General features: G+C 39.4%; 1 protein-coding gene across 1 annotated transcript; it reads left to right on the plus strand.

The window, feature by feature from the left end:
• Positions 1-1,440, plus strand: LOC131434833 (inositol monophosphatase 1-like). The gene is made up of 5 exons (XM_058602020.1): positions 1-204; positions 394-527; positions 582-729; positions 788-1,005; positions 1,066-1,440. The coding sequence occupies exons 1-5, from the start codon at positions 142-144 to the stop codon at positions 1,325-1,327; spliced, it is 825 nt and encodes a 274-aa protein (XP_058458003.1). The 5' UTR covers positions 1-141; the 3' UTR covers positions 1,328-1,440.
• The last annotated feature ends 10,954 nt before the right edge of the window (positions 1,441-12,394 follow it).

Raw genomic sequence — 12,394 nt, forward strand, 5'->3', positions numbered from 1 at the left:
GTAAGTGTGTGGTGTGTTTTACATTATTAAAGTGCGAACAGCTGAGAGAAGTTGTAAATTACAGTGCCAAAAATATTTATTGGATAAACTGATATTTGCTTATCACTTAAAACAAAAACTAATCATTTGTTTGTAGTTATCATGACTCTCAATTTGGACGAATGTTACGACCATGTGATGGCCCTAGTCGAGGAAGCTGGCAAGGTATTTTTCTAAGTTTTCTTCATTAAGATATCTACGTCTTAACTGATAAGCAAAGTAAATAAAATATTGGTATTGAAGAACTACTTTTATACAAAATTTTATTAGTGAAGAATAGTAAACAATTGAAAGCAAAAATTTACGGTACATCAGAGCGCAGTTAAGTGTTAATTAAATTATCTTTATCTTTAGATTATCGCTGCCCGAAACTACGGCAAGAAAAATGTGGTGGAAAAATCTAGTAATATCGATTTATTGACTGAAACCGATCAACAAGTTGAACGATTACTGATGGATGGAATCACTGCGAAATATTCCGATCATAAGTAAAATCTTCACAGCATTGAAAATTTCGATATTTCAAAACTATCATTGGCCAGGTTTATCGGAGAAGAAGAAACCAGTGCAGGTAAACAGGCAGAACTAACAAGTGCACCAACATGGATAATTGATCCCGTCGATGGGACAATGAATTTTGTCCATAGTTTCCCACATTCTTGTATTTCTATTGCCCTGTTAGTGGACAAGGTATAATGTAAATGATATAACCATAGGAAATTTCATGACAAATACGAAATTCTTTCAGGTAGCAGAAATAGCCATTATCCATAACCCAGTTCTGAATCAAAAATTCACCGCACGCCGGGGGAAAGGAGCATTCTTGAATGGGAATCAGATCCGAGTTTCGGGTGAATCACGTTTGGAATATGCGCTGGCTACAACTGAGTTCGGTACTAGCCGAGATGAGGAAAAAACTTCTGTAGTTTTGGAAAACATCGGAAAGCTCATACGAGTTGTGCATGGGTTTGTATCAGCGCAAAAAAATAATTCGATAGCAATGCTTATTGCCATACCTATTTACAGTATGCGAAGCTTAGGATCTGCAGCATTGAACATAGCGATGGTTGCACTGGGAGGTGCTGATTTTAACTATGAGTTCGGAATCCATGCCTGGGACATAGCGGCTGGTGATTTGATCGTGCGGGAGGCTGGAGGTGTTTGCGTGGATCCTTCCGGTGGTCCGTTGGATCTTATGTCCAGAAGATTTTTGTGCGCCAGCACACAAGAGCTTGCTGATAAAATTATTCCTTTGTTGACCCAGTACTATCCTCAGCCGAGAGATTAGATAATCACTAGTGGTGTGATTAATCAAATATCGATGAACGAGTCTCAATGGTATCGTTTTAATGAAATTGTATAAACGTAAAAAATTGAAATATATTATGTTGTTATTGTCGAGACAGGTTTTTATTCTTTGTTCTGCGTCTAGTCTAGCTAGGAAAAACCGGTTGGACATTAAACGAACGATTCACAAACTTTTAATTTTGTCTTTTCAGCAAGAGCTGTCAAATCGGCAGGAAAACTTCAAATTACTAATTTTAACGATTTCTAATAAAAACGGAAAAATTAATTTGAAAAACCATAGCCCAAGTATGATAAAAGTTCTCTAAGGTGGTAATGTCGATGTTAATTCATTGCGATAAAACTAACCTAACCCAATTTGACAACTTTCTGAGGATTTTCCATGCCTCATTTTAGTTCACATTAGAAAATGTAGCAGTAATCACTTTCAAATCGACTTTCTTCGCCTCCGAGTTTCCTTTTATTGTTGATACCCTATTGAAATTTGAAACAATTCTTGGATCGTAGTACTAGTCACGCAATGATTCTGTAAGCTAAGAATCTGTGGGCAGAACCACGGTACGCGAAAGCGGACAAATAGACCGAAAAAGGAACCGAGAAACAAGTCAAACACATTCGATATAACAAAAGGTTTAATTCACGTGTTTATTGTACAAAGTACTTCAGGATAATAAAAAGGAAAAACATGGCATGTCTATGCGCTCTTGTTTTGTGTCGTTGAGGTTGGCAATCGTCTGCTGTTGGTAACGGTCAAGATGATTAAACGTGAAGGTGACGGGTTGTTATCTCCTACACTCCTCCTCAACTCGTGCTCCGAATCTACTTGACATCTGACACTCCGAGTTGTACTAGCAGTTGCCAAAACCTAGTAGCACCCAACGGTTTCGTCAGCGCATCGGCAGTCATTTTCTCCGACGGACAGTACAAAAGCTTCACTTCACCCTGATCACACAAATCTTTGATAAAGTGACGTCGTGTGTCGATGTGTTTAGAACGTTTTGTAGCCCGTTCTGCACTGGCAAAAATCAGGCAACTTTGATTATCTTCAAATACCGTAGTTGCCTCAAGCTGTTCCTCTCCAAGATCCAACATAAGCCTTCGCAACCAGATTAGTTCTTGGCATGTATCGCTTAGAGAGATGTATTCTGCCTCCATGGATGATAGACTCACACAGGATTGTCGACGGCTTACCCATGCGATAGGGCCACTCCCAAAAAAGAAAACATATCCTGTTGTGGATCGCCGGCTGGCCAAGTCGCCTGCCCAATCGGCGTCCGAGTAACCGATGAGTTTCCATCCATCGTGGCCTGGCCCGTACTTCAGCTTGAGCGATTTTGTTCCCTTTAGGAATCTTACAACCCGCTTTGCAGCTTTCCAATCCTGATCCGTTGGTCCGCTTGCTTTCCGTCCAAGCAGCGACACACTGACGGCTACGTCCGGTCTAGCGTTTATTGATATGTATAAAAGTGCACCAACTAAGCTTCGGTACAGAGTTATATCCGCGAATGGTTTACTGTCACCAGTGGACCTAACATAACCAGCATCCATTGGTGTTTTCGATGCCTTGCAATCCTGTAGATTGAACTTCTTCACAAGTGCATCAATGTAACTTTCCAATCGCAAACTGTAAACTTCATTGTCAAGTTGAACATCGTAGCCCAAGAAATGCTTGACTGCTCCAAGATCCACTATGTCCAGTTTCTTCTCCAGCTGATGGAATACTTCATCAATCTTCATTTTGTCCACACACCCGACCAGTAGATCATCGACGTAAACGAGTAAGAAAATGGTGGTCTGCCCATCACGTCGAAAATACAGACAACTGTCGGATTTACATTGGGTGAAATCCATCTTGATGAGCACTGCATGGAGGGCACGGTTCCAACACCGCGCCGCTTGCTTGAGCCCGTAAATACTTCTTTTGAGCCTGCAAACAAACTCCTCTTTACCTGCTACAGTATATCCGGGGGCTTGACGCATGAAAATTTCTTCGTCCAGTTTTCCGTGTAAATAAGCCGTCCTGACATCAAAATGTCTAAGGCTCATTTTGTTCTTTCCGGTCACTGCCAGTAAAGCACGCAATGTCTCATGGCGTGTCACCGGTGCGAAAACATCCAAATAGTCCACACCGTAACGCTGAGTAAATCCCTGCGCTACTAACCTTGCCTTATGTTTAACCGTGTCGCCGCATTCATTTCTCTTAAGCTTGAACACCCATCGTGACCCGATTGGCTTCTTTCCGTCTGGCAAAGGAACAAGCTCCCATGTAGAGTTCTCCTCATGTGAGAGCATCTCAGCATCCATGGCGTCTTTCCACTCCTTCACTTGAAGTGCTTCACGATGATCTGTCGGTTCCTCGCACGAAGTTTGCACAACACCCACCACGTAGTCGTCAAATCTATGTGGTAAAACGCCCCTTGTTCGCCTTGTCGGTTGAGTCAAATCTTGCTCCTCCTGCATACGTGATCTATCGCATTCTCGGAAGGGTCCATCCGAACCTTCATCTGCGCTCGCGAAACCTTCAAATTCTGAATCACTATCTGCAGGACTATTCAGTGGAATTTCGATTTCATTTGTTGATTCTTTCAATGTAGTCGATTGTTCTTTCATCGGCATATCCGAATCATCTTCCAGTTCAATGAACGTTGCATCTCGACTTAAGGTAATGTGATTCGTAGAAGGGTTTAGAAAACGGTACCCTTTATGTTCCTCTGAGTACCCAACGAATCTCAGTTTTACCGCCTTGTGATCTAATTTGGAACGCTTAGCTTCTGGAATATGTACATATGCTACGCATCCAAATACTCTAAGCTTCGATAAGTCCGGTTTACTGTTCGTCCACAACTCATACGGTGTTTTATTGATCACCCGCGACGGTATACGATTTTGAATGTACGTCGCCGTCATCACAGCTTCACCCCAGTACTGCTTGTCCATATTAGCGTCCGCCAGCATGCAGATCGCCATCTCTTGAAGTGAGCGGTTCTTGCGCTCAGCCACTCCATTCTGCTGTGGTGTATACGGGGTAGTGTACTGCGGTTTGATTCCCTCAACTTCATAAAATTTCCGCAAATCTCGGCTGATATATTCACCACCTCCGTCAGATCTTATAGCAACAGGCTTCCTTCCGAAAAGTGTCTCACAACGTTTTACAAAATCCTTAACTTTTCCAGTGGCCTCATTCTTGCTCTTTAGCAAGTAGACAGTGGTGAAACGGCTGAAGTCATCTATCATCGTCATAATGTATCGGTTTCCAGAAGGAGTCGTGGTTTCCATTGGTCCACACAAATCCGTGTGAATCAAATCGAGTTGTCGTGTCGCTTTCCGTTCAACCACCGGGGGAAATGGTTTCCTAGCAAATTTCCCCTTAAGACAACATTCACACGTATTGCGAACACCACAATCAGATAACTTGAAACCACTTACCAGATTCTCCACTTCCAAACGCCGTAAAACAGAAGGATCTCGATGACCCACACGGCGATGCCATGTATGCTGGCATTGCTCGTTATGCACACCTCGCACCTTCAGCGATCGCTGCTCAGTACGCAGTCGATAGAGATTGCCGATCTTATCGCCGACAACCACCGTCTTACCGGCAGAATTGCTTATAATACAATCCGTCGCACCAAATTTTACAACAAAACCTTTTGCTGCTAGCTGGCTCACCGAAATCAAACCACCATCTAGCTCAGGTACGTAGAGCACACTTTTCAGTGTGATTTCCACTCGGCCACCACGACCATCTTCACCAAAAACTACCCCATCGCCGATTCCATTTACTTTCGTTTTATTACCATCGGCCAGAGTCACTTTCGATTCTACACTTGAGCGTAATGAGTGGAAAAAAGCACGGTCGCTTGTCATATGCGCCGTAGCACCACTGTCAATCACCCAACTAGCTAACATTGTATTTCCAGCCATAAAACACACCGCGTTACTCGTTTCTTGAGCTTGTTTCGCTTTTGGATTGGCATCCTTTGATGCTCGCTTTTTATCAGCACCCGAAACAGAAACACCAATGTTATTCTTGGATAACCACTTCTTACACTGCACTTTCACATGCCCAGGTTGTTTACAGAAGAAACATCGCCGCTCCTGTTTACTGCCATCCGCATTCAATTTCATCGCCTTCACACTTTCCGGAAGGGATTCACTTTGCTGCTGCCGCTGCCGGAATTCATCCAACAGCCGAGTTTTTATGGAAACCACCGTCCAATCTGCATCAGCCCGGCATTGTAGGCTTTGCACCAAGCCCCGATATGATTGCGGAACACTTTTGAAAATCATTGCTATTTTTAGAGACTCTTCTAAATTCTGGCCTGCGGCGGTCAGTTTATCGAACAAATCCTCCATACTCGACAAATGTTTGTCCATATCGTCACACTCGGACATGTTCGCACCGCACAACTGAGTTAGGTAAAACACTACGGTTGACATTGTCGCCTTTTCGTGGTGCTCTTTAAGAGCATTCCACATTTCACGCGCACCATCGGCACCCTTCACGATTTTAAATTGGCTCTCTTCCAAAAATAAACCTATATTTGCACGAGCCTTTCGATGGCGAGTCAACCAATCCGATCCTGGATTTTCCGGTTTGGCCAAATGAATAACATCCCATAGATCCTCCTTCTCGAGCAACCACTCCATCCGCTGTTTCCACGAACCCCAGTTGCTCGAACTTAACTTAGCAAAAGTAACTTTTGTACTATCAGCCATTTTGTCGATCGCATAAAATCTTACACCAGATTTATCACATGCGAATCCACGCCGAAAGCAAACACTACTGATTCTCTAAATTTTTCCGGTTACTTGCAGCCTGGGCCCATAACCTGTGGGCAGAACCACGGTACGCGAAAGCGGACAAATAGACCGAAAAAGGAACCGAGAAACAAGTCAAACACATTCGATATAACAAAAGGTTTAATTCACGTGTTTATTGTACAAAGTACTTCAGGATAATAAAAAGGAAAAACATGGCATGTCTATGCGCTCTTGTTTTGTGTCGTTGAGGTTGGCAATCGTCTGCTGTTGGTAACGGTCAAGATGCTTAAACGTGAAGGTGACGGGTTGTTATCTCCTACAGAATCGGCTGCGAAGTCTGTTGAAACAGAAAGGGTAAATTCCACTAAAGGAATGCTGTGCCAGGACTTTGATTTTGGTAATGTGCCAATGGAGAAAGGAACATCAGTCAAAGCAGATTTCAATGAACTTCCTGGTCTTTACAACGTTGCAAGATCAACTATCTTTTTCTGGTCTAAAAGTAGTCGAAATTTATTTTATAAAAGACATGGGTTTGTCAACAATTTGTAGTTGTGGGTGAACTGATTTGGCGCGTTGTCACTGTGGTGAAGCAAAACAGGAGTGAAATGCAGGAAATAACATCAACATTGTACCAAAGGACAATATTTTGGGCCGCTGTAAAAGGATACCTTGAAAAGGCAGGCAAATAATGACGAAAATGTTGATAAAAATTTGGTAAAGGCTTCCAGAAAAGAGACTGAGAATCCTGTGCAGAACCTAATGGGTGAAATCAAACGTAAAGTTAGAGCATAAGTAGATAACAAGCTCGAATAATAACATTTTGAAGTGAATGGGTGAATCAGATAATCCAATTAATAAATTGTTGAATTTAGAAGTTAATAGAAGTAATAATAAACTTTGAATTTCTCATTGGCTAGATTCTGTTGAGCGCATATCTTAATTAGGATCACATTATTACTGTTCAAGAGCTTATGGCATGAAATCATTTACAGTCTAGTTTAGTTTCATATATTTTTGGAAAAGAATCGCATCTTGATTTTTTTGGGCTCCTGGTACAGATAATTCCATGATTTCCGGTAACTCTTGGGCTTAAGTTGGTATGCATCGCGTTCGTCTTGAAGGTCTGAGCTTTATATTTATCGCATCTCGAATGGATGCCGCTGGTTCCTGATTGTAGGCATTCCAGAACATTTGGTCAACAACCGGACTTACAGGACCGAATTTCCAGCCACCCTAACCTCTTTGTCCGAAATGTCCCAAACAAGCTGGAACTGTTGTCTACAACTGTAGATCGACCTAAAATACAAGCAGAACTGTTTACTTTCAAGACAACCTCAAATCGTGACGATAACCATGATAAATCTGACAGAATACGATCGTTGAAGCTGTACAAGAAAAAAGAGACAAAGTTTAAATCCTCGGTACAGGATAATGGCACAGACTTCTCACAGTTTCTTGGACTGGAACGTTAGACGGAAGTTTGGCGTAGATTTTCAAACACATCGAGCTGTCAAAATTAGCATAGAAACAGCACGTGTGGCAGGTCTACCGTTTCTGTAATGCAAAGATTATTTTATTATATTTACATCCCGACATTATTTCATGAGGAACCCATTTTACCACATTCTGAATCATTCTAATGTCGTTTAGATGATCAAAAATGGATCGGTGACTAACGTTTAATTTCTCCGCCATTTGTTTTAGAATTTGAGTATTGTCTTGGTCCAACAATCAATGCTATTCGGCATTTTCAGATTATCGTAGTATTTGTCTTTCACACTGACATCCAACTTTCACAAACTACGACCGATAGAGTATATCTATCTTAAGTTTCAACAATAATTTGATGGGATTCAGCAGAACTTTTTTTTTAAACTAACTGATGAAACCACATTTCCCACGAATGCTCCTTTCTTGGATAGAATTTCGTCATGTCTTCATTGCCTGACTTCGCTTTGGCTCTCTTGGCCGATGATTTGGATGGTGGCACCTTTGGTATTGATTTGGTCGGTCTTCCACCGGCTTCGCGGCATGTAATACGTTACTGCAGTCGAATTAATTGGATTCTTATCTACTAAGTAACGTTAAACGGCGTAAATCAGTGCATTCAAGTTAATTTTCCTTGACCTTGACGATTTGTTTGGAGTCGCCATGGCTAACAGAACCAGAGAACCAAAGTTTTTACTTATATGATAGATGTATTGAAACTGTCAATTTGTCCACGTGTTGCGTATCGCCAGTTCCAGGTAATACTTATCACTGCATGTCACTGACAATTTTTCACGAATTGTCGAAAAAATGGGGTTGTTGTATAAGTGTATAAGTTGATCATTGATACACTCACGTTATAGAACTCACTTGATTGTTCCTCCTGAATCATCGAGTATCGATCAGCCTCGGTTCTTTTACACATTTTATATGGGTCATTTAAGGAGTGTATCGATAAGTAGTTAGCAACATTCAAACAGTTATTACTCTGAAATGGCTTAATTTTTTGCAGCGTGTTTTGTGGTGACATGTTTGTTTACATATCAATAACAGCTGCGCAATCGATTGGTTTCGGTACGGTTTATCGTTTCAATGATGAGTCGAACTGATCCGGAAACACGAAAGAAAATTCCGCACACTTGGTGCTCAGAGAGTGGTGTCACGTACAACGAAATTGCAAAACGGGTGAAAGTGCACCACACCAGTGTCAAAAATACTATCGAGAAGTTCAATAAGACCCTTTTCATGAAGGATTTGCCCCGATCTGGTAGGAAAACTTAATATGTGACTGTCTGAGCGACTCGCAAGAGAGAAGAGATCTTGCTTTTTCATGCTTGTTGCTATTCCGCCGTGAGCCATTCTCTACCATTTCAAGAGCAGGTATCATCAGGCACGAATAGCGCTTACATTGAGTCAATTTTTGACTCACTGCGAGTCAAAATGCCAGCAATCATGAATGCAAGTGTACGAAAAAAATTGAAGACAAAAATTAGCGATGCGATGGAAGCAATTTTTTATTTTGCTTAGTTCAATTGTCTCGTAGATATTGCCCTGATAAAAAGTGTGCGTTGAACATCACAAATTAGCTTGGAAAACTTTAAACGTAATATCATTACTTATCATTGGAAGATGGCGAAACGATTGGGTTGGATAAAAATTAAACTGATAAATAAAACTGATAGTCCACTTCAAAACGTCGTTTAAAATCGTATACTAATGTACATATAATGTACTTCCTACTGCAATAAAACTAATGAAACAGTTTATTCAGATTTCACCGAATACTATTCTCACGTCGTACTCCGTGCTGTTGACATTTTGCGGCAAGTAATGGCAGATAGATTTTAAAAAAGCTGGAGTTGAATCATCTGAGGACAATCACTTTTGTAAAGTAAAAATTTTGCAGTTTATATGGCTTATATAAGAAATAAAATAAAAGGAATTATAACTGGAACATATAACTGTAGCACCACTTTTGATTCTCTTTCGGGTTGGTTTGATATTTATTTTATTTATGATTTTGAAAATGGACTGAAATATCTACAGTGATATTTTTTAAAATCACATATGATTATGAATGATCAAGTCCAATACGCAATATCAATATGCAATGCAAATAGAGTGACAAAAATATATTCTGAATATTGATTATAGAGGCAAGTCTAATCTTTTAATTCCAGTGATGATTTATTTTCTCATGTTTTTATTATATTAAACACAATTTAACGCTTCTTCGCATAGATTTGATTTATAGAAGTAATAGGAGTGCAGGGTTTTCCACAACGTTTGAACATACTGAGACGCCATGTAACTGCTTGCTCTGCAAAAATCAAAGCAATTAAGAAGAATGGCTAACAAAGAAATAGTCATTACTAACTAAATACTCATTCAGCATCTTTTACCATACATCTACGCAAATTATCGATTAGAATAACTGTACTACGATCAGGAAATTAAGACTTTTAAATTGAGAATCACGGTTGTGGTTCCGGCCAACTGCCACAGGATGTCGAAGCATTTTGTAAAACGCAACATAAAATTGGAGGAATAGATGTTCCATTGAAATTTACTTTTGCATTTTTGTATCGCCTTATTAACTTAGTCCTATTTTAATGCATTCATTAAATTTTTGCATTTAATATTATCATTTTTGGAGTTTAACAAAACTATTGCCTCGTAAGATTTTTTCCAAAAGCAAACAGCAAAATAATAACGTAATGTGATATAAGTGGAGAAATTGATGAGCTGAAATCAAATTAAGATTACAATCTGATATTGCTGTCAAAAATTTATTGAAAATAAAATGTTCTACAATTGACTCCCGAAGGGATCAGTTTAGCTTTTTTTTAAAAAGAACCTTCGCTAGAAGAAATTGTAAATTCAATTTCATAACATTTTACAATATTCATATTACAGAGGAAACGATTTCAATTTGAAAAATAACACAATCCGCGTGGTTTATCGATTTGTCAGATAGTGCGATCTAGAATTTTTGTTACTCATATCACACATTCAGTTTTGAAACTACTCATTGTATTATTCACCTTAAAACTATGTTGAGCAAAAAAATTTTTACGTGAATACTTCAAGGATCACATACAAAGAGTCCAAATGAAATATAATTCTGTTATCACATAATCAGGAGATAGTAGGAGAATATAGGATCAAGAAAAAAAAATGCATTTAATTCCACTTTATTTAACGTCACTAATGTCACGAGACAGATAATTTTGTTGTGTTTGATTTTATGATACTTGATTTTTAGATATTTATTTCGTTATTGGAAACTGCGGAAGGCCTTCATTGCACGATTATCCATGGCACAGTTTCCAACAAGTAACTGTAGAGAGTTTGTTTGTTTTTGATAATAATAGAAATATCATTCTTCAGTAAAATCTTATGTTGGCCTCCAAATTAGTGCCTTATACAAAATTATAGAAGTTCTATTTCGGTTTTAGTTTCTATTATATTGTAGCTCTAACGCCCTGTATATTGAATGTGACGGAATTATTTGGTGTTTATGGTTCTTCTAGTATTTGTACGAACTGATAGTGTTTATCATCAAAGTTGGTCTCAATCTTTTTGGTAGTTGACTTGGTTCGATACAACTTGTCTCGAAGTCAATACAAATACTATTAGTTTATTATGAATGATTAACATGAAATTAAAAGCAATTATTAGTGTCATCACATATGTTTATAATTATTAAGGTAACGATCGTCGAATGGCTTTGTAATCGGTATATAAATAGTTTCACGATCATGAGAAACAATAATAATTGACAAAAGTTTGGGACTATTACTTCTCAGGCATAATAAACAACCCTACATTCGACCGAATGAAAAATACCAATTTGGCATTTCGAATGAGGTATAATTTGTTTGGAAAAGTCGAACTCGATCGAAACACAAAATGAATTTATTATAGAACTATGGAATAGGAGTGAAAGTTACATATTTACGACACACAAAAACGCTCCATTAATAACCCTTTACAGTTTGATGATTAATCAATAACATATTCTGGCAGGTATCAAAGTTGTCCCTAACGCTACAAATCACGATTGAAGTATAGCAAACACCGAAGAAATGTGCAGTGAAGACAATTCAAAAAGATTCGACATCTTTCTTATAAGCTTTATACAGGAATAAAATTTTATCCTGGGCGGTCATTCAGTTGTACTGCCATACGTCGCACAGAACGAATCACCGTGAGTAGAAAATTCGACTCAACGCGAGTCATCATCACCACCGCATAGCTTTCTACCTAAATGCTTCGAAACGAACTCACTGTGAGCCAACAGAGTGCATATAAGATGCTTGCTTGCTTTGCCAAGCGGTTCAATTCTCTGAGTGGAAGGAAAGAATGAATAAAGCAGACACGGAATATATACAAACTGCTCGCCGCACGGGTAGAGCATCGCCGGTGAAGAGAATAGTTCACGAGTAATGTTTCATTGATAGGATCAGCAACCTTGACGCCAACTCCGTTTTACAGGGGTTGTCAAAAAATAATGTACAATTCGTGGAAAAGGACATCAACCCACCGAACTGCCCGGATCTTCGGCCAATTGAAAGGTATTGGGCAATTGTCAAGCGGCACTTTCGGAAGGAAGGTACAGTGTCCCAAAACATTCAGGAGTAAAAAAAACTGGACAGCTGCCACCAGGAAAGTCACAAAAGTAACTGTGCAGAATTTAATGAAGAATGTCCAAAGTGCGAGTGTTTCACAGAAACTAGGATTTTCTTCAATATAATCAGTGAAATGCATAAAAATGTAATTTTTCTACAATATGTCG

Source organism: Malaya genurostris, chromosome 3 (assembly GCF_030247185.1).
Source record: "Malaya genurostris strain Urasoe2022 chromosome 3, Malgen_1.1, whole genome shotgun sequence".
In the NCBI taxonomy this organism is placed as follows: Eukaryota; Metazoa; Arthropoda; class Insecta; order Diptera; family Culicidae; genus Malaya; species Malaya genurostris.